The sequence below is a fragment of the Lepidochelys olivacea genome, assembly GCF_965140295.1.
Source record: "Lepidochelys olivacea isolate rLepOli2 genome assembly, chromosome: 1".
Taxonomy (NCBI): Eukaryota; Metazoa; Chordata; order Testudines; family Cheloniidae; genus Lepidochelys; species Lepidochelys olivacea.
In genome coordinates this window covers 270,285,855-270,310,293 of record NC_140411.1, presented here as the reverse complement: position 1 = coordinate 270,310,293, position 24,439 = coordinate 270,285,855, and the positions used below count along the sequence as shown (strand labels likewise).

The 24,439-nt window shown below is 44.0% G+C and overlaps 1 protein-coding gene across 2 annotated transcripts in view; it reads right to left on the bottom strand.

Moving 5' to 3' along the window:
• The window catches only part of NTN4 (netrin 4), a 97,572-nt gene that overhangs the window by 55,939 nt on the left and 17,194 nt on the right, over nt 1-24,439 (bottom strand). For both annotated transcript variants that reach the window (XM_084629444.1, XM_084629443.1), the window contains exon 3: nt 2,240-2,518. In XM_084629444.1, the coding sequence (XP_084485570.1) occupies nt 2,240-2,518 (279 nt within the window). The remainder of the gene's footprint in view (nt 1-2,239; nt 2,519-24,439) is intronic.

The window sequence follows — 24,439 nt, the reverse complement described above, 5'->3', positions numbered from 1 at the left end:
AGATGAAGTCCATCCCGAGAGAACTGTCCTCTCTCCATGAATGCCTCCCAGTGGCCATACATCCTAAAGCCCTCCTTATAGCACCACTGCCTAAGCCATGTGTTGATAGTCATAATCTTGTCACACCTTTGTTGCCCTTCTCTAGGAACAGGCAGAATCCCGCTAAAGATTACCTGAGCCTCAATTTCTTTAAACATTTTCCCCAGCCTAGCATAGTCTCCCTTAACACTTTCCAGTGAGAATCTAGCCATATCATTTGTTCCCACATGAAGGATAATTAGGGGATTCTTTCCTGCTCCCTTTAGGATCCTTTTCAACCTCAGGTCTATATCCTGTATCTTAGCACCTAGAAGACAGCACACCCTTCTATTCTCTGGATCAGCTCTGCTTACAGGCCTGTCTATTCTTCTCAGTAAAGAGTCCCCGATCACATAGACCTACCTTTTCCTGATGACGGTGCTATTCTCCAGTCTATCCCCTGTTCCCTCTGGCTGTAAATTCTTTCCATTCCTATTCTCCCTTGTAATCCTCTTGAACCCATCCTGTATCCTCCTGGGGCTCATATTTGATGTAGTCTCCATTGACTCTTCCCCTTTTCCTATAGGATTAGCCACTCTTCTCTTCTTCCTTGCCTGTCCACCTTCAGTGACTACCTGCTGAGCCCCTTCTTCATTTTCCAACTCTGCAAACCTGTTCTTGAGCTCTATTTCTCCTTCACTAGCCCATCTTTTCCTCTGCCTGGTTCTTTTAGTCACATGCTTCCACTGACCACTTTCCTCACTCAGTCTCCCTTCAGAATTCCTCAGTCCTGCTTCCACCTGCAAGTCTGAGCTTTCCCCTTCAGATACCTCATGTCTTTGCTCCACAATCTGCTCGAACCCCTTTCTAAACTCAACCAGACTTTCCACCTGCATCTCCAAACCTCAGATCTTTTCCTCCATCAGCTCTATCAGATGGCATTTCATGCAGACAAAACTCTTACCAGGTACCCCCTCCAGGATCATGTACATACCGCAGCTTCCACATCCAGTCATCTTCATTGTGTCTTCCACTACATGAGTCACTCCCACTGCTGCCTCTGTATCTGTCATAGCCTTCCCACCTAAATCCTGTTAATCTGGGAAACACAAACCACACCAAAACACCACCACCCACAGCAAAAACAAACCCCAAACAAGTACCACAATACAAACTCCCCTTACAAACTCCCACTGAAACTCCCCTGTTTACAGCTCTGTTTGCTACGTCCTATGCCGCTACAGGATCCCAAAACCTTTCACAAACTACACATATGCAGCCATCTCTGGGATGGAGGATGGCAGCCAACTGGTGCACAGCCTGCTGCAGAATAATGTGAAAAATCTGACTCTTACAAGAAGTACTGTATGAATTTTAAAGTCTATATAGAGCCAGCATCTAGCTTATCTATCTGTCTTAGGGTTTTATATTGTCACCCATCACTGTAGTATCTGAGTGCCTTCCATGTAATAGCAAAGCAAAATCCCAAGCAGACTTCATGGAGTCCCTGTCTCTTCTGTCTTCTGTGGAGTCTAAACTCTGCTTTGGGTAGGTTTTATTTGGTTGGATTGTATTAATTTCCTCTTTTTTTAGTAAGGGTTTAGGTGGAAGGTTGGGGGGCGGGAAGTGACTTTAGTTTTTAAGGTTTCATCTGAAAGAGACACAATAATATACTGCAGATAAGTTATTTATCTTCTTTGAAAGGATGAGGATCTGAATCGACCCTGCCCAGCTTTCAACTATGGCACCAGGAAGTTAAAGTAGTTCAAACCTGATGCTTAGATCACTAAGCCATCCCTTATTAGAACATTGCTTTGGTTCAGTTTGTTTTGATTTTGGGGAATACCATTTGACTAGGGTTATACAAATAAATTACATTGGAAGTTGAAGCTAGACAAATTCAGACTGGAAACAAGGTGTACATTTTTGACAGTGAGGGTAATTAACCACTGATGGAACAATTTACCACAGGTTGGGGTGGATTCTCCATCACTGACAATTTTAAAATCAAGATTGGATGTTTTTCTAAAAGATCTGCTGTAGGAATTATTTTGGGGAATTTCTATGGCCTGTGTTATAGAGGAGGTCAGACAAGATGATTACAATGGTCCCTTTTGGCCTTGGAATCTATGAATATTATGTATAAAAACAAGAAAACAAAAAGCAACTCTGCTGTATTTCTTGTCTCTCTTAGGGTAAAGCTTACACAGATCATACATACCACATGGAAGACTCCTGCCGCCTTGACAGGTATAAATCCAGCAACAGGTACACAGTGATCAGCGTGGCCATTACAAAAGCAGCTTCCCTTTACAATAAAATCGTAGATTGCATAGTGTATGAACTGCTGAGGCTTTGCATTCAGGTCATTGCCATGACAGGGACAGGCCTGTTGCTTAAGCAGCTGCACTCGAAGATTGGTGATCTTCAACTGTGCCTGAGCTTCAGCGCTGTACGGATCCTCAGCCGAATACGGTGGTGACAGAGCTCGGTATATAACCTGAACAAAGAAAAGCAGACACAAATAAATAAAGAAGAACTGGGGATGTGAACTGGAGTCTTTTGAAAGGTTTGAAGTGTATTGTCTGCAAACTGCACTCTCTGAAAAGTTTTCCTCTGGTTTGATTTACAGGACTGTCTGTGACATCTGGAATTGATATGACAGTAAGATGTGATGAGGTTTTTAGAGCTTGATCACACCTGGGGAAAGGTTGCCCTCTGTTATGTTATGGAACAGCTGTCCCCCATGGTGCATGAAAGAAAGTAATGAGTTGAGTAATGAGATTCCCAGTGTGCTCTGTCCTGTCTACAAGAAAGTGGAGTAGCAAAGTAAGTTTTATCCAGAGGAGAAGCATTTTTGTTCATCTTTTTAAAAAGGCAGAGCCTGATCCTGGAAACACTTAGGGCATGTCTACACTGCAATTAAAAATCCACAGCTGGCCTGTACCAGCTGACTTGGGTTCATGGGGCTCAGGCTAAGGGGCTATTTAACTGAGTTGAACATATTCAGACTTGGGCTGCAGCCCAGGCATTGGGACCCCACAAGGGGTAGGGTCCCAGAACTTGAGCTCCAGCCTGAGTCCAAACATCTACATTGCAATTAAACAACCCCGTGAATCCAAGCCCCATGAGCCCGAGTCAGCTAACACTGGCCAGCTGCTGGAGTTTAATTGCAGTGTAGACAAACCCTTAGGGTGAAATCCTGGCCTCATTGAAGTCAATGGGAATTTTTCCATTGGCTTCAGTGGGGCCAGGATTTCACCCTTACTACTTGGCATAGTACTTTACCATGAATAGTATTGAAGTCAATGGGCTTACTCACAACAGTAAGCACTACCATGAGCATTGGATGTAAAAAGGATGTAAAAAGCTTCTGTCCATTGGCTTATTAACTCCCACTCCCAAAACTGGGTGTATTTTTTGGCAAATAAAGCAGATTTCCAAATATTTGGCTCATGTCTGACCCATGGTGCTTCCTAGTGTGAAAGTGATTATGTGTGGTGAGTAATGACAGCAAGAAGATAACCCAGAGGACTGAGATAAGAAAGAAAAATTGGGGGCCTTTTAGGTTTAAGCAAATACCATTTAGACTTTATTTTAACTTCAACAGGACTGAACAGGCAAAAATTGGTTTAACTGGAGAGCACTAGATAAAAATAACTAGTTTTCTTTAAGAGGTTTATTTGGAACTTGTTAACGTAGTTGTCTATACAGTGTGATACCAGAAACAGCAAGCATGCAAGGTATTTAATCTATTAATTGATTACTATTGGTATGATATCACACTTTATATTAAGGGTACATTTCTAAATAACGAGATAATGAATAATATTTTAAAAATAATATTTGAATGAATCGTTTATCAATTGTTTATAAAATCTAAAAACCTTTTTACTGATATGTTTATACCATCTATAACCTTTACTACCCCTATATGTGTCGTGCTTATAAGATATTAGTCGTTTATGAACCATTCATAAATGTCCACATATACCCTTAATATAAAGTGTGATCATGAACACTGTCGTTACTGTAGTGTTGACTATATGCTCAGCACTCGACAAGATGTAATGTGAGATAGAACCTGACCCAGGGACCTTACAATCACAGATCCTGATCTTGCTATTGATAGCACCTATGTACGTGGACTAATCTGCTTGGATGGACCCCCACTGAAATCAATGGAGGTCCATGTGTATGTAGCAATTAGCCTTCATACCAACAGCTGCAGGCCTAACCTAGACAGACATAGACAGACATACGGGTAAACCCAGAGGACGGAGAAGCTTGTTGTTCTTTAATATTATTATCAGCTTTCAATGTACAGTACGATCTTGATTCTCTGAAGGTTTCAGGCAAGGAGGCCTTACAGTTAACCACAGAGCTGGGCATCAAGAAAGTTGGGTTCAATTCCCAGCCATGCCACAAATTTCCTGTGTGACTTTTGGGAAATAAGCACAGTTCTCTAACCCTCAGCTTCCCCAACTGTAAACATGAAGTATGTTATTACCCAGAAGTGGGGGAGTTCAGGGGGAAGAAGCTGGAGAAGAGGCAGAATACAAGATGCATGAGAGGAGCAATCTAGCTGAAGCACTTTAGGTACGCCAGATGCTAAATTGTTCTCCCCACAGTCCTTGGCACTTTGCCTCTTACTTGGTCCCGTCTCTTTTTCCTGGGCTCCACCCTTGATGGATAATTGAGAATCAGCTAACAAGCTATATAGATAATCCATGCCTTTTTAAAAAAACAACCGTACTGTTGTTGAAGGACATTGTTGTTTCAGCTAACCAGGGTTTCACTGTAACTTTAAAATGACTTTATGCAGAAAATAATAATACTGGCTCCTGGTGCTGCCGACTCATGAGACTGCTGGCTTTGCCTCTCCTGGCTCTCTCATCTCTAGACTCTGCCTGGGCTCCCTTCCTGGCCATGACCTGGCACTTTTCCAGAACTGCCAGATTCCAGCCAGAGGAAGCCTTGTCAGGGGATGGAAGGAGATTTAGAGCTCTTTACAATTCTGAGCAGTGTGCTTTGTTCGCCTTGTCAGCGTGCCATTTGTGGCAGCAATCAGTGTGCTGGTAACAGCAGTGATTTGGACATCCCGGTGCCTGATGTTGGACATTAGAAAGTGCATAATACCACAGCTCGGGCTTTGACAAGTGCAAAGTGAACAATGGTGCGTGTGCTGCTTCTGCGTCTAGAGTACATTTGTGCTAAGTTGAACGCATCATCCAATTGGCAGCTTTAAAGATAGTCAAGCACCTAATTCCCTTTACCTAACAGACCATAAGAAAGGGACTGGTTTAGGGTGGGAGAGGCAGTGGGAGGACAGGCTGGTCGGTGAGTTGTGCTCACCATGAGTAAAAGCATTGAGCCTGGGATAAGGGATATAAATAATTAGTTACACGCTTCAAAAGGCCTTTGTCTCTCTTTCAGTAAGACCCCACCTCTTTTACACTCCTCCAGAAGAAAAAACTAAATCAGGCAGGTACGAACACAAACCCAAACATATCCCAATGTCAAGACCTGCACACATCCCCAGGATTTATTATTTACCCAAATCTAAAACTGTTTAATTTTGATCACAATAGCATTTTAGGGGCTTCATGAACATGAGATGCCTTCAGATATGGAAAGAAAATTGGCTGGAAAACATCCAGGTTCTAGACATTCATTTCCTTTTAGCTGAGGTGATGGAAAAAGCAGGCTGAGAATTTTCAGTAAAAACTAACACTGAGTTCCTCATGATTAAAGACCAACACAAATAGCTTCTGAAAGTCTTTTCTGGTTCAGATCAGAGTAGTGAGGAAAATATGAATTCATCCTAGACGTAGCTATAGGCATGGTTCTTTATTCCCATCGTTTTCAATTATTCTTGCCTGTCAAGCCCATTTGAAACCAAGCATGTGGTCAATATTTACAACTGTAGTACTGACAATTAAAAGGGAAAAAACCTATCATTATTAGGTGAAATCTTGACTCAACTGAAGTCAATAGGAGTTTTATCTTTGACTTCAGAGGAGCCAGTATTTCATCCTGGTTCTTAAAAGGTTACAATCATTTCTTTTTATGATTGCTTGAGTATAGTGATGCTAAACATGATCTCCTATCTGTAATTCCCAGTAGACTTTAAGGACCACATTCATCAGTATACTCTGGCTGCTTTGTGCTGCTTCAGTGATGCAAAACAGCCATAAACTCAGCTTAACTGGCCAGTTACACCAGGTTTATTGCTGCTTTTCATCATTGGAGCAGTGCAGACCAGTTGGCGCATCCTAGTGGATCTGGCCTTAAAATCATTAACTTAATAAACACCCCCCACTACTAGGTTCATTGTAATAAAATGCAAAATAAAACCCAAATTGCCATATAAACAGTAATCCTCTTCTCTGTGCTAGCCAATCGAGCTGGAACCTCCAGATGCAGTATATTAAGAAAAAGAATGCACTTCCTGGCTGGACTTTTCTGTTCAATTGTCAAGCTCCTTGACAAATTCCATCACCTCTCAGCAATAACTCTAGTGTACCCCTTGGTTCACGCCATCCTGTCTCATTAATAACTAATTGTAGTAAGAAGAAAAGGAGTACTTGTGGCACCTTAGAGACTAACCAATTTATTTGAGCATGAGCTTTTGTGAGCTACAGCTCACTTCATCGGATGCATACCGTGGAAACTGCAGCAGACTTTATCCGATGAAGTGAGCTGTAGCTCACGAAAGCTTATGCTCAAATAAATTGGTTAGTCTCTAAGGTGCCACAAGTACTCCTTTTCTTTTTGCGAATACAGACTAACATGGCTGTTACTCTGAAACCTGTAATTGTAGTAACACTTTCAGGGCTAGCTGCTCCAATGTCTCCTTCCTGATCTTTCTGTGTGCACCCCCTCAGGTCTTAGGCCTCGGACCTTTACCACTTCTGGGATGGAATCATATGATTCTCCAACTCGCAAAATGGGCCCTGGACTTCAGTATTCGGAGGATTGACTGTGCTTACCCTGCAGGTCTGATTGGGTTCTGGCACCTAAGGTTTTCCCCTTCAAGAGTTTGTGACCAAAAGTGAGTATAGCGACCACATAGCCTTCTTAAACCAAAGTCTTGTTTAATTTCAACAGTACAAACAAAGCATTTAGATAAAAGGATTTTAAAACAACAATCTACATGCAGGTCTACCTATATTGCTTCCCATGCCTCATGATAGCCTAGGCAGACCTAACTTCTTCAGATGCCCCAGCAATGCCCATATAGACAGACTTACAGCTCCTCAACAACAACTCTAGAGAGGGAGTCCCTTTAAAACCCACCAGGGATCCTTTGTTCTTGTGAGTTTCCAGGCTTTTGTCCTTCTTGTCTGAACCAGTTTTGTAGGCTCCACAAGAGGTCAAGCCAGACTCCTCAAAGTCAATGGTTCTGCCATTATCTTGTAACAACCCTCAAGTGTTTACTGTGGGTGGCTTACTATGAACCATTGTTTCCACTTTTTGCTTGTTTTCCCAACATCCCTGTTGAGTTAACCCAATATAGTAATACAGTACCCCAATCACCAGGACAACACACAGTATTAATAAATCATAACAGTGCAACTCCACACCAATCTTGCTATTCTTAGCTGATTTACTCAGGACAATTTCAGCATTTGACTAAGATGACACCACTGGTTCCAGACATGGGAGAGGAACAACAAATTCCCCACACCCACTATGCAAGTCTCTTATTGCAGGAGTTATGGTTAATCACCCTTCCATCTCAAAAAATACGAGAATGGGTCCCGCCCACGAGCATTCATGCAATGATGGCTATTGTGTGATTAAAAGGGAAATTATGTAATAAAGGGGCACAGCCATAGAAGACCATTCTGTGGGAGCTAGACATTGGCATTCTTACATCAAATAGTCCCTTATTCTGAGGACTGTCCCATTGATTTCAGTGGAACTTACTCATGGGGTGAGGTATTACTCAGTTCTGAATAAGGGTGGCCTTGGTATTCAAGACTCCCTTAAAAATGCTTATTCAGTGAGGCCCACAAGATGGGCTCTTATAATTTAAAACAATGATAAAAAACCCCAAACCACTATTAAGCCATGCCCGCCACTGTATTTCCCAATGCATCCCATCTTTGCGTGTCTGTCTTTCAGGCTCTGATTCAGTAAATACTAAATACCAGTATAGTGCTCATTACTGTGAAGATAATGGGACTATTCATGTTTGAAAGCACTATACCTCATAGATAGTATTTGCAGGATTGGATCCTTACATTGTTTGCTGTTCAGAGCAGGGACTTCCTTTATGTTTGTGTTTTGTGCAGCACCTAACACATAATACATAAATAATAAAGAGACTCCCCAAAATATAACCTATCATAAAGACATTTCCATTCACAGTGTTGCCAAAGCTCATGATTGCATCGCAAGTTTTGTGACGTTAGGTATTTTCCTTCAAGCTTTCAGCTCCAAGTTGTGACAATCTCAACTCTCTTTTTTAAAAAGTAAGTTTCCAGGCCTCATGTTTGCAGAGGAAATGTGACCTGAGTACCCCTTAAAGGCTCAAAAACCAAAAGGCCTCAAGCGTACTATTTTTTAAAAAATCTCTTAATTTTTAAACCAATCTTATGATGTTTGGTTCCTGACCCATGATTTTTGAACAGCTGGGGTCGGCAATACTGCGTTCACCATGTCTGTAAGTCTGTTTATCTGGACCCCCAAACAAGAACTGCAACTATTAAAATTGAATTCATTGGGTAACCCTCAACCGTAAACCCAGCGGCATGAATTCACCAGGATCATGAGTACAGGCATGCAGAGTCTTTCCTGCCTGCATGTCAGTCCTATTGTGGGGCCTGATTTTGAACTCCCTCCAGTGTAAATCTGGAGCATTTCCATGGAAATCAATGAATCTTGTGCATCTGTCAGTTCAACATCTGTGTTTTCTTTGTATAAGAGATGCATTCCTCCCACATCACATGAAATTCTTCTGTTGAATCATTAGTCTTATAAATGAGATATAAAGCAATGTCGATACAGCAGTCTTTGAAATTGAGATGAGATTTTCCATCTTCTTGGAAGCAACCTCTACATACAGTCAAAACCTGTTTTTAAAAAGACCTCATGGCAGAGTTGGTCAGAAAATGCCCCCCTCCCCATGGGAGTATTTTATTGAAAGTGAAAAAAATATTCAAGTTTCAGCAAAAAATTGAAATCCAAAATATTTCATCCACAACCTGAAATATTTCAATTTGGAAATGTTGCTGAGGTGCCTCATGGGAGTTGTAGTTCTGGTGCCTCATGCTCCCATTTTCCTCTATAGGCCAGGCTCCCAGGTTGGATTACATCTCCTAGGATGCACCCTCTTAGTGAGGGGAGGTTGTGTATCAGAGTAGGTGAAGTCCAGCTGGGAAGCCAAGCCCACAGAGGAAACTGGGAGCACCAGGAACATGAACTACAACTCCCATAATGCACCGCAGCAGCATTTCGGACTCCCCAGGGAGTTGCCCCTGACAGTCCCCAGGGACAATGGGGAGAGGCCAATGCTTCAGGTCAGCCTGATTTACAGGGTAGGCAGGTTATGAAGGAGTCAGGAGGGCCCCATCCTCCATGAAAGCTGAAACTGCCTGGGCCAGAGTGGGGCTGAGCTAAGGAGAAAGCAGTGTTGCCAATTCCACATAGCTGGAAGTCACCAGGCAAACCCTGAAAAGTCGCTAGATGTAGCTGTTTAAGCACTCCAAAGGAGTCAAAAATGTCTCTAAACAAAATTTCCACAGAATTGTATCTATGTGTATGTGCCCAGGCAAGTATAGTCACAAAATCATTCACAAGCAGCTCAATAGTGTTAATAAAATCCATTCCACACTCTTCTTACTACATTCTTTTGCACACCAAGTCAATGTCATTATGTCTCAACTGAGCCTGTCTTCAGAAGGAATCGCATTCCAGGGCTTCTTGGGTTGAGATCACCATAATCTGCAGGCAAGGAAAAGAAGTTTGTGGAGGCTAATTAGATATTTTGCTAAAGCCAGGCACACTTTGGAGAGAGCAGCACATTAGCCAGGGCTTGTTTTTACCCAAATGTGTTCTTTCTCGCTGCTCCGTAGGAGGTAGCGCACCCTGTGATACAGGGAAAGATGGTTAATGAAGCAGGAAGGGCGGGGGGTGGGTGGGAAGGCAGGTTAGCTGGCGAAGAGAGTTGCACAGATGAAAGGTGGGGTGGAATGGGATGAGACATGGCCATGTGCCCAATGGGGCGGGGGGCACCGTGCCTTCAGAGATAAAGCCCTTACTACAGGATCAAAGGTGGAGCTAGCTTGATTTCGGCTCCCCTTTACTCCTTCCCCAGGCTTGGCCAGGGTTAGCTGCCCAATTGTTTTCAGAAATCAAACCCTGGAAGCGGGGGGATGGGGAAGGGGTCTGGCTAACGGATTTTTGTTTTTAAACCTACTTTCTTGGCTCCCTGCAGCGCCGAGCTCAGGTCAGGTGAATGTCCTCTTCCCCCTGGCTCTGGCTCTTCCTTTCACTAACCTGTTGGCTCAAATCCAGGCTGGCAAGAAAGGGAGGCTCAGCTGAAATTAACCAACCCCAGCTGTACTGGGCTGCAGTTTACAGAGAATGAGGGGGACCCTGGGCAGAGAGCCCAGCACAGGGAGTTGCCCCAGCCAAGAGTCCATGCAGGCCAGACTCGGCAGCCGGGGAGGGGAATCATACCCCAGTGGGGGTTGGGGGAGTGACACTGGGAAGAAGGGTCCTGCTACGTAGAGCCTGAAGGCATCTAGCCACCCCCAGAGCAAGAGACTGATCCACGGCACCCCTGCAGCACAGCCGGGGCCTGGGAAGGAGGCCTGGGAGGGGACGTGTGAGGAACAGGCTGTGAACTGCCCTTACATTCCAGAGACAGCTGTTTGTGACGTTCCTGTGCCACAGAGCAGCATTATGTGTTTTCCTTTAACCTATCCCATTTTTTCCCTTATTTTTAAAAATTGATTGCTGTTTAATAAATTGTATTTGTTTGAACTATATGCAATCATCAGGGCGGCGAGTTATATGGGCCCGTGGTGCCTGGGCTCCAGCAACATTCAGGGCACGGGGCCCAGCTCCACCAATGTTTGGGGTCGGGGCTCTCCCCCGGCCCCACCTGCCACTCCCGCGCACTTCCCCCGAGTGTCCCCCGGTCCCCTCTTGCTGCCCCTGCGCACCTCTCCCTAGCACCTGAGCATCCCTGCCTCTCCCCTGCAGCTGGGGACTGCCTCCACTCTCCTGGCTGGCTCCTAGCATCAACTGCCGCCACAGAGTCCTATTGCCCCCCATCCACTAGTGCCAGGGCAGGCTGCCCCTGCCCTTCTGCCTCAGGCCATTTCCTTTTCCGGCGGGACCCTCCACCAGCACAGGGGAGCCCCCCACCCACAATCACTGCTCCTGCCCCACGCTGGGCAAGGGGCAGGCCCATCCCCACCCCCAGTGAGGCTACAGTGAGGGGCAGCAGCAGGGGAGGAGGTACACATGGGATGCAGCCCTCTTTCCCCGGCACTCACCACAGGGGAGGCCAGGGGGCTTCCTGGGCCTAAGAGGGGCCCTAGGAGCACATGCAGTGACAATGGTGCGAGGTGAGTGTGCTGCCAGGGGGAAATAGGGGGGCCCCTCCCCTGGAGCTCGCTGCTGCCGGTGGGGAGAGGGCTGGGGGGAGTCATCCTCTCTGGCCCCAGCCCTGGGGCAGCCTGCCTGCAACCCAAACTCCTCATCCCTAGCCCCGCCCCACCGCAGAGCCCTCACCCTAACCCTCTGCCCTAGCCCTGAACTCCTCCCACACCCAAAACCCCTCATCCCCCTGCACCTAACCCTCTGCCCCAGCCCTGAGCCCTCTCCTGTATCGTGAACCCCTCATCCCCAGCCCCACCTCACAGCCCTCACCCCTGCACCCCAACCCTCTGCCTGAGCCCCTCCCATACCCCAAATCTCTCATCACCAGCCCCACCCCAGAGCCCTCACATTTTTACATTTATATATAGTCTTACAAGGCAGTCTGTGGGGGCAGAAGTTGGACCAGAACATAATCTCAATGGGTTATACAAACCAGCCGCCCCTGGCAATCATCAGGGGGTTAGGGAAACGTCCAGAGCGGAGAGAACACCCTGGAGTGGGGACACCCTGGCCCATGTCCTAAGTGACCACAACAAGACTGGGAGTTGAGCCCACAAGGAATCCTGGACCCAGCCTTGTCGGGGTTATGAGGACTCTGCCACATAGGAGAGTGGCAGGGGAATCCTTGACGTCAGGCAGGCCTCTGGGTAAAGGGAGTGAGAGCGAGGACTCGGATCCTTTCACTAGCCAATTCCACCAGGGTAGTGTATAAGCCAGGAAAGTTCCCCATAATAACGGGACCAATCCCCCACTTACATATGCAGCAGAGCAGCCCTTTCCCTCACACCCTTGAATGGGTGACACTTGAGCTAATGATTATTTCATCTTTTTCATGGACAAAGAGCCTTATCTACTTGCAGTTCCACAAATGTGACAACACAGCCCAACATATAAATAAAACAATGTCTGATAATGTGCTACATTCAAGTAACCAGCCTGTACCATAATAATCTCCATTTACAAATACATAAAAGTCTTTTTGCAAGCATCCAAGTATGTTTACACTTGTGAAGCAATAACAGGGCAGCTTTTTATAGTGGCAAGGAAAATGGCACTGAGAACACAACAAATAGGCTCTGAAGTCAAAGTCGCTTGAGGAAATCAACAAAAACAACAAAAGATTTGCTGGAATGTCAGGTGGGTGGAGCAGGGCAAGCCCCCATGCCCCAACACTGCTCCCCGCAGGAGTGCCAGGCGGGCAGGTGAAATGGGGCAAGCCAAACAATCTTATAACGAAACATTGCGTGACTTTAAATGAGTATGTTCTCAAATAGATCAGCTACCTAACAAGGAAACAATGTTAACTGGGATGACTAAGTGAGGAGTTACTGTACAGCTAGCAAGATTTTCCAGATAAATCATAGATGTGTTTAGGTCACCAGAGCGTCCATTAACCTAACCTTCTGGGGCCTGATTCTTTCCTGGCAGGATATCAGGGACTGCCATCGAAACCAACATGAGGAATTCATACTACAGGGGGAAAATGGGGGCCCTGAGGTTTTGGATGCACATGCTCTATCTCGGGATTCATCACTTTAAGAGACCGGCATGCTCCCTCAGGCGCCTTCCTCTTCACAACTTGTCCTGTACATGTAGACTCAATGGAGAGAGACTGCGCACATATCAGTGTATTTCATATAAATGGGGAGGAGCATGCTGCAGGATCCAAAAGGATGCAGGCAAGTGCCAGCATTGTGTAATCTCACCTGTACCAAATAGTAAACAAAGATCATGCTGAAAATTTAAATATAAACACTTTGTTCTACTAAAGATGTTCCCAATTGGATCCTTGGCATTTGGTTCGGTTGAATGCTGATCCCATTTAGTTTTCATTCTTTTTTTATTGCCTTTTATGTATCTTATATGAACACAGGAAAAAACTGCAATAAAAAAAGTATGTAAGATTTTCTATTTTCTCAGAAGAGAGAGAGAAGCGATGTCTACACAACAGAGCCTATGATGGCATAGCCTTCCAGGGTAGATGCAGCATATGCAGGCAGAAGTTTTTCTTCCAGTGTACAAACACCACCTTGCCAAATGACATTAGCTATGCAGAGAGAAGCACTCTTTTGCTGGCACAGTTGCATTTACACTAGGGGATTGTCAGCATAGCTGAGTCACTAAGGGGTGTAATTTTTTCACACCCCTGCCTGACTTTGCTATGCCAGTATAAATTTTAAGTGTAGACCAGGCCTGAGAGAAGAAATAAGAAACATACACCAAAAAATAAGAGGGAATATAATGTACAGTAAATTATTTAACAAAAATTGTCAAGTTTACATTACAGGAATCTATCATTTTTGTTGGTACCCTGGCATTAGGAATAAATATACCTAACCTGACCACGATTTTGGGCTGCATTTAATCACCGTGTTGTTGTGACATCTCTAGTTTAGTTAAAGTCTGTGTAATGCTTGAACATGTGAAGCAATAACGGCTGAGGAGAAGATTTTCAAAGCAAAGAAAGGGCATTAGGCACCCATCTCCCACTGACTTTCAGTGGGTACTTGACACATAACTCCCTTTCAGGCCTTGAAAAATCTCCCCCTAAATCCCTGAGCCCTGTACATAGCCCCAGTAGGTAACTAAGTCAGCCATGTGCTAAGGAATTCTGCAGGGGACAGGGGAAGAAGGAATCCTTACCCCCAGGCCACAGGATCTGCAGCTGTGTGAACAGCACCAGCCTATGTCTGTGCATTGCCATAAGCTTGAGTTTGTGAATGCACAAACCTGTAAAGATAAGGCTAAATTTGACGCAGCTTGCAGTTCAGTGCAAATACTTTGCACACAAGTCTGTCCTCCTGGCCTGCCCCCCGACTCCTCGGTAGTGAATGGGTGTGCAGACCCCTGCATGCACCCCCACATCCTCCCACTCCCTGCTTAGTAGTACTGGTGCAGCTCGGCTGCGATCCAAGGCCCCAATACAGAGGGGCAGGCTTTGCCCTAAGTAAGGTTATTATTTCTATTCAAGACTTTTTTTTTGTAGTTTAGATGATACCAACAGCATTCCGCAATAAAAATACAGGTTTACAGCATGGTCAGGTCGACTCTAGGATTTTTTACCATGCATTTCCCACTGCTGCTTCTGCCAGCGGTTGCTAGGATGAGCCCATGCACACGGCACCCGCAGCCACCAGCATGTTAATTACCATGGTGGATGTGGTTAATTACAATGGGGCTTACAGTGTCAGCGCCCCGCTGAAGCCCTTTCTACACTAGTGTTCCCACCAGCGGCACGACCACCAGTGATGGCAATGATGGGAAATTTATAGCAAAACTGCCTATACACCAGCATAAATGACACCCCAGTGTGCCCCGGCAAGCAAGTTGAGTATTTCCATTTAATTCACAGTAATCTATGGTAATTCATGGTTTTCCTCCTGAAACCCATTTTCTCCTATGCACTCTTCCTCTGGATTTGTCCTGATGCTAATCCCATAAACACCTGATCCTAGTCTTCTTGGGCTTCACAAGTGTATCAAAAGGCACTGGCCAAGGACGTCATCTGAAGCTGTGGGTGTTCAGCTCCTCTAAAAATCAGGTTCCCAGTGCTCTGCACCCTAAAGACTACCTCCTCTGCCGCTGCCCCACAGATACCACCCTCCCCCCATCCCAGAGCTCCTCTTACAATAACGCAAGTTTCCCCATAGCAACAGCCCAGAGTGGCAACTGCTTTTAACCTTTACTTTTTCTTATTTGAAAAAGCTTAAACAGGAGATTTTATTGGACCAATTGAACTCTTATTATAAAAAGAGATGTAAAAGTTAAAAGTAATCACCTCCCTGGGTGCGCGTGATGGAAAATCTCCCAGCTGGTAATTAAGGTGATTTGTAGAAATAGTAATTGTTTTGGTGCAACCTGTGTGCTCATGGGAACTTTACATAATGTGAGCCTGCAGCAGTGGCTGCTTTCAACTTTCATCAAAGAAATTGGATTTCGAGAGGGAAAAAAGACTGATCAAGCTTTTTAAATAGAAAGTAAAATGTAAGCTTAGCCACCATGGTGAGGGAACACTGGGGAAACCCATCCCAATCAGGCAGTCTCACTTCAAAGGGGTTCCTGTCCCCTCTACTGCACCCCTCCCCAAATTAAAATGTAAGTTTGGCCTCACATCTGTGCTTCTTGTTTAGTTCTTGTATAGACGCAAAATAGCCTCACAGGTGAGATTGTTTCCATGTTCCTCTCTCTGCACCTGGCTGTTAGCGGTAATTACGACCATAGACCTACCAGCACATTAACTAAAGACAAAAGTGAAACTATACAGTTGTAAATAAGGGGTGGGAAATCTCTGGGTAATCAAGAATTGAGACTTAGAGTCACAGAGATTAGGGCCAGAAGGGACCATCAGATCATCTAGTCTGACCTCCTGTATCTCACAGGTCACCAGCATCACACACTAAACCCAACAACTGAAATTAGATCAAAGTATTACAGTCCACAGGCAACTAGGCTATTATGTGCCCCAGGCAGAGTATATGAGGAATGGAGCTGCACCAGTGCCTCAGGCCCCTGAAATGGCAGCAAAATGATTAAGTGAGTGTACACAGAAAATGCTGGCAAGTGACTTGCACCCAGGCACTGCAGAGGAAGGCAACATCCCCCCCTCCCCCGCCCCGCCCAGTCATTGCCAATGTGACCCAGGGGAAAATTCCCTCCCACCCCACATATGGCAATCAGTTAGACCTTGAGTATGTGAGCAAGAACCAGCCAATCAAACACCTGAGCGAGAGAAAGCCACCTCAGAAACTTGGCCCACGTGCCCATTGTCCCATATCTAGGTGTGGCCATCCCTGTTGCTTCAGAGGAAGAAGATTTAAAAAAAACCCTTCCCTGAATACATGGGAGGGACAAAGGATGGGGGGAGAAGGGAGAAATCCCTTCCTGACCCCTGCAGGTGGCCACCTGAAACCCAGAAGCATGAACTTGTAGGAACATAAGACATAAACCAGAAGTAAGCTGGGGCTATAGAGCCCTGCTACCATCACACACAATCCCGTCATACAAGTGGACTTACAAATTTGTTCATCTTGCTCTTAAAACTAATTAAGTTGTTTGCCCCCCATGACTCCTATTGTGAGGCTGTTCTAGAACTTCACCCCGCTGATGATTAGAAAATTTCTTCTAAATTTCCAGCCTGCATTTGTTCATGGCCAACTTATATACATTAGTTCTTACCTTCCTTGGTATTTACCCACTAATATGGAGGGCAGTCCTATCCCCTCTCAGCTGTCCTTTTGCTGGACTAAACAAGCAAACCTCTTTCCTCTCCATTCTCCTGATCATCCTAGTAGCTCTTCTCTTTGCCTGTTCCAGTTTAAATTAATCTTTCTTGATCATGGGTGACAAGAATTGCAGACTTCTCTGCCCTGGCAAAATCAGGGACTGACATATCTCCCCAATCACAAAATATACACTTTGGTCACTATGTAGCTGGGGTAAGGTATTTACCTAGGAGCAAGCCTATGATAGTCTCCATTGGGATTGTTAAAGGAAGTGGACATCCTGACATCTTCTGTAAACAGCATGACTTCCAAGTTCTGCTGCATCACCCTGTCCCCAGGAGCCAGACTTCCACTGTAGTAATAATACATAGTAATGGATACATATGTAGAGCACCTTTCATCCAAGCATCACACAACGCTTGACAAGTATTAATTTGTTATCCTTCACAGCACACCTGTGAATTATAGATGATCATTCCCTTTTTCACAGATGGGTACATTGATTCACAGAAGTTTAGTGACTTGCCCAAATCAAGGAATAGAACCCAGGCATCCTCACTGTCAGTCTCCTGTTCTGACCATAGACCAAAATGGCTCTTAGAAAGCAGCCAAATGATTTCCTCCAGCATAGTTCTATTCTGTTTTACACAGGTTTTTATATTACTCTCAGCACCACGGTATCAGAGGTGAAGCGTTTCATTGTGGGAGGGTTTGGATATTTTTTTAAAAGGTACATACTGGCTAACTGTTTACATTAGAGAAGGCAGGTTGAAGAAGTACACCTTGCCCTTGGAGCAGATCGTGGTGAGATTTGTGATGGTCCTTAGCTCCTGGGAGAGTTTGTTCCAGTCTCAGACCGGCCCCTGAGAACTCTGTTTCCTGCACAGACAAGCTTCACCCTTATGGCTGAAAGCTCCATGGGGCCTACCCATGGTTGTCATCTTAGAACATTAGGCAAACTTTAGATATGCTGGGCCCAGGTCACTGAGTGCTTTGAAGATAAGGGCCAAGATCTTGCCCTTGACTCAACAGCATCTCTCAACAGTTTTATTTTACATTGGTTTAGTTCTTTCCTGTCAAACCATTTTTGTCTTAGCAAAAATTTAACCTAATGAATTTCTGCTCTCATTAATAATGCTGATATTAATAAAATACTTATAACATTTCCCACTCAGCAATTAACTTTTCTTTGCAAGTACCAAAGGTTTATCTAACTTGGTACATCCACCTGAACTTTAAATGCAACTAAAAGAGAAACTTATGCAATGTACATCATGGGTAAAAAAAAAAATGTTGGCAGAAGCTGTAAATGATTAACAAGATGTGTGAGGTTTAGAGAGCTTAAAGTGGGCAGGTATTGCTCATAGAGTCCTCCTCTAATACAGGATTTATTTGCCGGCCTGTCAGATAAAGTGGACTCTACAGGAGAGATGCTTCTCTTTTTCCAGTGAAAAGTATTAATATTACCTGTGTTTGCACACTCACATTGCGCACCTCAGCATTATTAATGAGAGATCGGACACCATGGGGAAAAAAATCAGAAGACTGATTAATCATACAGATTGCACTTTTTGAGAAATCACTAAGCTCACTGTGGACCATAAATGTAGCCTCATGGAAAGCACTAGATCTCTGCAGGCACCCCTATTTACGGCACAGCAGAATTCCTATTGCATGACCAAAGGCAGTTCGTTGAAATCCGTCAATGAGACACCATAGAGATGACACATTTTGTGGTCTTTATGATAGGTGGCTGCTTAATCCAATGACAAAGACGACCATTCACACAACTCCCACCAATCCCTTCTGTAACCTTTATAACACAGAGATAAAAATAGGCAAACAAACCATAATTCCTGCCTCACAATTTAAATGTTAAACAATTTTAACAAAAATCAGATGCAAATTCCATAAATTTGAAATAAGTCATCTTTCCGGTGGCTTTAGAAGATAAATCACAGTATTCTATTTATTTAGTTTGTGTGTTTGAATTTGTTTGTTTTCATAGTTTTAAGGAACTAACATATCTCAACTTTGTAAATAAATATCTAGGGTAACAGATGCTCTGTATCATAAATAACATATTTGCAGAGCTGTCCAGGGCTGTAGGTGGTCAGCAATGGGTCAATCAGGAGCTGTCACAACAAGGTGAGTTAATAAGCAGAAATAATATATGCAACTCATACTAAGGACCACCCCATATGCCGTTTATGAAACTCAAAGTACTTTCAGCCTCAAAGACGATAACATTTATGGGTCAGATCTTGAAAATCCTTACACATGCACACAAACAAACAGGGATTTGCCTGAGGAACGCATGAGTAAAAGCTACACAAAATCCTCAAGGTTTCCCTAGAAATCTCTGTAACCTGGTAATAATAGGTGACTTCTTCTTCATCCCTTCCTTTCAAGATCACGCTGGTTTTTTGGTACAATCTCAGTATAGCACAGTGCTACATCATGCTAGTCTTCATTCAAATGCTACGTATATAAATGAGAGACAAGGTGAGTTAGGTAATATCTTTTATTGGACCAACTTCTGCTGGTGAGAGAGACAAGCTTTCAAGGTTACAAAGAGCTCTTCTTCAGGTCTGATCATCTTCAGGACTGAGTCCTGAAGAAGAGCTCTGTATGCTTGAAAGCCTCTCTCTCTCTCTTTCTCTCTCTCTCGGCAACAGAAGTTGGTCCAATAAAATATTACCTCACCCACCTTGTCTCTCTAATAGACTGGGACTGACACAGATACAACACTGCACATATGAATAACATTCACACCACAGAAATATCAGTTCAGTACAGATAGCTCAAAACTATTGGATTTCTTCACCTCAGATTAAGTTTTGTTGCTCCTTGAACAAAGAGTTTGTTCCCAAAATGGCTTAGTTTGCTTAATCAAGAATTTCCTACAAGACACTATTACAATAAATAAATAAATAAATAAAAATGCTTGATCTTTTTATTGTAACTGTCGTGAGACTAAATCAAACACATATAGATACACTTAGGTTTAGTTTCCTGTCTTGCAAATCCCTTTAGATATATAGCATCATCAGATATGCACCAATTAAGGCAAAGTTTTAATTTCAGTTAGTCTTTTAATCCAGAGTCTTCTTTTCAAAAGTTACAATTTTCAAGGCTGCACTGTATGGCATAGGAAAAAGAACAGACACAGAAGAACCCCTTTGGTCTCCTGGCAAGAAAAATGATATTTAAATATTCTTCCCTCAGGCAGCTTTCTCTTCCCTCCCTGCCCTCCCCCAGTAAGATTTATGTTCTCAAGTTTGGCCTGCCTGCGGTACCTGTTTAGTGTATGTGAGATCAACTAAGCTTGGAGCTTCATCCCAAGAATGAGACTGATAGAGAGCTGCACTTGCTTGTTCAGAGACAGTGCCATTAAAAAAAACTGGCTCGCTCCCCAGAACCACAGAATAACCTCCGAGCATGACACACAACTTCACAAGCCTGCGAGATAGGGTGTTCAGTTAGAGAGGTTCAGTGAGAACACCTGCAAGGGGACCAGGGGATCAAGGGAATTCCTTTGCAACCCAAGAGTAATACATTTTCCCAAAATATTTTTAATATGCTAGTCCGTATAATATGCAGTGTTGGTGTAGCCATGTTGGTTCCAGGATATTAGCGAGACAAGGTGGGTGAGGGAATATCTTTTATTGGTGAGAGAGACAAGCTTTCGAGCTTACCCAGAGCTCTTCTTCAGGTCTGGGAAATATCATATAGAATGTCAATGCATATAATTGGAAGTTTTGTGACTATAATTTGCAGGATTAAAGCAAGTCTGAGAATCATCCAGTTGATGGTGTGTGACATCTAATATAGGAAAGGAAAAAATGTTAAATGCAAATGAAAGGATAAAAATGAAAATGTATTAAAGAAGTGGGATGCCACCATCTTCCAACCTGCTGACATAGGTGGTGACATGGGATGTGGAACACTGGGAGTTTTGCACATAGTTTGGTGGCAGGATATGGTCCTACTTCAGCCCACTGGTGGTCTTGTTGGGAAGCAGCAGTAAAATCTGGGTTATCATCTCACTAGATCTTACAAAGTGGGAGCCCTCCAAGTTAAATTAGTGTGCTGTCAAAATCTGAATAGGCAAATCAGTCTTCCCTGTGTGGTAATACTGGACCATTGGCGCACAACATTGCAAGAGATGCTAGCTATGAGATGAGATGTAAAACCAAGGGCCTGACTTCTTGTAGAAAATTCCAAGCCACTTGTCAGTGGTAGTCCCGGGATCAGGGCTTGTTTCAGCTGGATACAATGTTCTTCGCTTCCTGTTCTACGCTGGGTAAGTGTGGCTGAACACAGTCACACATTTACCATGTTCCATCCCAGAGGTGGCTGCATTTCAACAGCTGGTAAAGTGAAGGGCCAAACTCCAAGAGCCATAAACCTGGGTGCATGCCAGAAAACCCAGGGATAGAATAGGACAAAAAGACCATGCTGCAGGCCAGTACAACAGAAGTTGCAGAGGGTCGCTCCTGGGGAAGATCAGGTGCATTTAGCCAGTGGCCTAGGTAGGGAGCAGTGTAGTCATACTGCCCCGGGCAGAGCTTAGAAGGTGACTGTGACTCCCCGAGGCCTAATCCCTATCTGAGGAGCCCCTTGCAAAGGTGCACTGGGCAGGATGCACTGTTCTTTAGATGGTGCAGCTTGCTCTCCACAAGTGAGGCATAGTCCAGCCTCTTCCCCTGGGCACCCCTGGAGGTATAACAAAGGAGCATGGGCTCCAAGGTCGCTGAGGGCAGTATAGGCCCTGTCGCCACCTGGCCCGAAGTACTTGTCTGTCAATAGCATCCAAGGCACTTCACACAGAGAAAACAAATACACCATTAAACAGGCTCAATGTCTTCCTCCCCCTCATCGCTTTCCTAGAAAATCATTATGTCCGTCCCTGTCTTTTCTAAATGAATTAAGTACCTGCACCCTCTATTGGTCTCTCTGGTATAATGTAACACTGTTGTGCTGTGCCTAGCCCCCAGCTACTTTTTACCTAGTCAGGACTACCCTGTAAATAGACCTGCTCCAGCACCATGGGGAATTCTGTCATTGACTCAAGTGGGTGCTGTGTCCAGTCCTGTAATGTCACCTCTGTGTAGTGCATGAAGTGCCTTTGTTCCAAAGATGGAAGATCAGGAAGAGTGAGTTTAAATTCTTCTGTGAAATACCAGCATACACTGGGGACATTTGAAAACACGTTTCCTTTCATACATGTTAACATTCGCTGTGGTCTTCTGGGTTTGTCCAGCTGCCAAGGGAAACTCAAGCAAATGGGGCCAACAGAAATGTTAGTAGTGATGAGCAAACCTCTCATGGTTTGAAGGCCACACCTGTTTCAAGGCCACATCCACCTCTCCTCTGCACAGCTCATTTTAGTCCGGCAAGTTACTGAATCCAAATTCGCCATGCCCTAGGGGCCTGTGTGTCCCAAAGCACATGAGATTTGGATTTAATTAAGAAGGGATATGATGGGTTCTTAGGCAAACTTTCCAAAGCCTAAAAGAAGGTACGAGTTTGGGTTAAGAGATGGGCAAATATTTTTGAGGTAAGAGTGGGATGTTTACGTAATCCAAACATGATCCCATTGAGCATTCTGGACTCCCACTGGTGCCAATGGGAGTTAAAAGTGACCAGTGCCTTGCAGCGTCAAGCCCTTGGGTAAATGGACACCATTTATTTTTGTTCTCTGTTCTAATCAGAGTTAGTTCCAGGAACAATCTGTAGGAGCTGGTATATAAATCCATGAGGAATGAAGACCGGCTGGATGCAATAATGCTACAAGGGAAATCATCTGAAGGCTAATCTGTCACAGCAGATATATAATATTAATCAACCATTCAAAGACACAAACACACACCAGTAAAATGTGCATATGTGATGCTTCAAAAGATGCTAGTGCGTCAATATTTGTTGCCGAAGAGTCTCTCTAACAGCACACAGTGACAATGAGTAATATTCTCAAAGTGATTTATTAGCACCCCCATGAATTCATGAACAATTATATACAAGTTATTAACTTATTAAAATACTGTAGTGGGAACTCAGCTACATTGAGGCCTTTTATCTTAATGCTGAGCTCTGGACTAGGATAAGTTTAAGATGAGAACCATAATTAAGAAGTATTAATATGACCCTGTATGGGGGGCGCGAGAGGAGTGGATGGGAGGGGGAGAAAAAGACTTTCATGTGCACTAGAGATGGTTTTTCAATCTGAACATGCAACTGAAAGATTTTATGGCTGAGTCTTTGGGGAAATACATTTTAATTTGTATTTGACTATCTCTGACTGCAGCATCCAGTTCCAATCTCCATCAATGTAACCGAGCAGTAGCTTGACTTAAGGCAGTAAAGTTATTCTGGATTTGCAACACACTAGCATGATTTAGATCAGAACCTGGCTCCTTATACTAATCTTATTACAAGTATAACGTATGGTCAAACTTGAACACTTTACCAAGGCCACATTTCCCACTCCCATGAAAAAAGACCATTGGATTGGAGGTCAGCAACTCTGCAGAGATTTCCCTCCACACACAGAGTTTAACCAAATTGTTCCAGGCTGGGGACAGAGATTGTCCTCTGCACCCACCATGGAATTGGCCAGAGGTTTGATCCATCAAACTGGCAGATCTCTGGGATCTGATGGAAGCCCAAACCAGTTGTGCAGGGCTCCTCCTCTCTTCTTGCTCCCTGGTAGCACAGGTCTGATGGAACAATGGTTGTAGAGTCCCAAAAATTCCCCTTACAGAGGAGGAGAATCTGGCCTTCAGTTTCTATTCATGCAAAACTTCCAGAAGAGTACAAGGGCTGCAACTGAAACAAGTTCCTGCACAGGGTACACAAGAAGAGAGAGGATCTGTGGACTCTGTGCAGGAGCTGGCCACCACTTACCTCTTCGTATTTCCATTCTTTTCTCCTTAAGAAGGAGTTAAAACACTTTCCTTGGCTCACTAGAGCATACACTGTTTTATCTTGCCCGTGAAATACTTCCTCTTTATTTGAGACCAGACTGAAGTGGGAAAATAGAAACACACGCTACCAAATTGAAGGCCAGATTTTGTTCTCACTTAGAATCCAATTTCGGAAAGGACTTAAGTGCATGCTTAAGTCCACCCCTATTCAGCAAAGTACTTAAATGTGCACTTAAAGTTAAGCATGTGTTCATGTGCATTGCTGAATCAGGACCTTACATTGCAATGATTCCACACTCACCCTATTGACTTCACTGGCGTTAAGATGATCTAGAGTGATATAAGTGAGATCAGAATATGCCCTCTGCCCTCATTAGATTATGATTCATTATAATTTTACAGATCAATAAAAAGTCTTATTTATTTCAGCAATCATATTTAACATGAAGAGCTAATCAGTGACAGTCTCCATAATTATCATGCTTTCACAGTTGAGTGCTACTGCTTTTCTCCCCCACACCACCCTCCTCAGCTTGTGAAATCAGTGAGTTCCAAATCAGTGCAATTATGCCAACTTGGTTCAAAAAACTCCATTTACTATCATTTTTGTGAGACTTTATTCTTAGAGATTTTGAATATTTCTACTGAAAG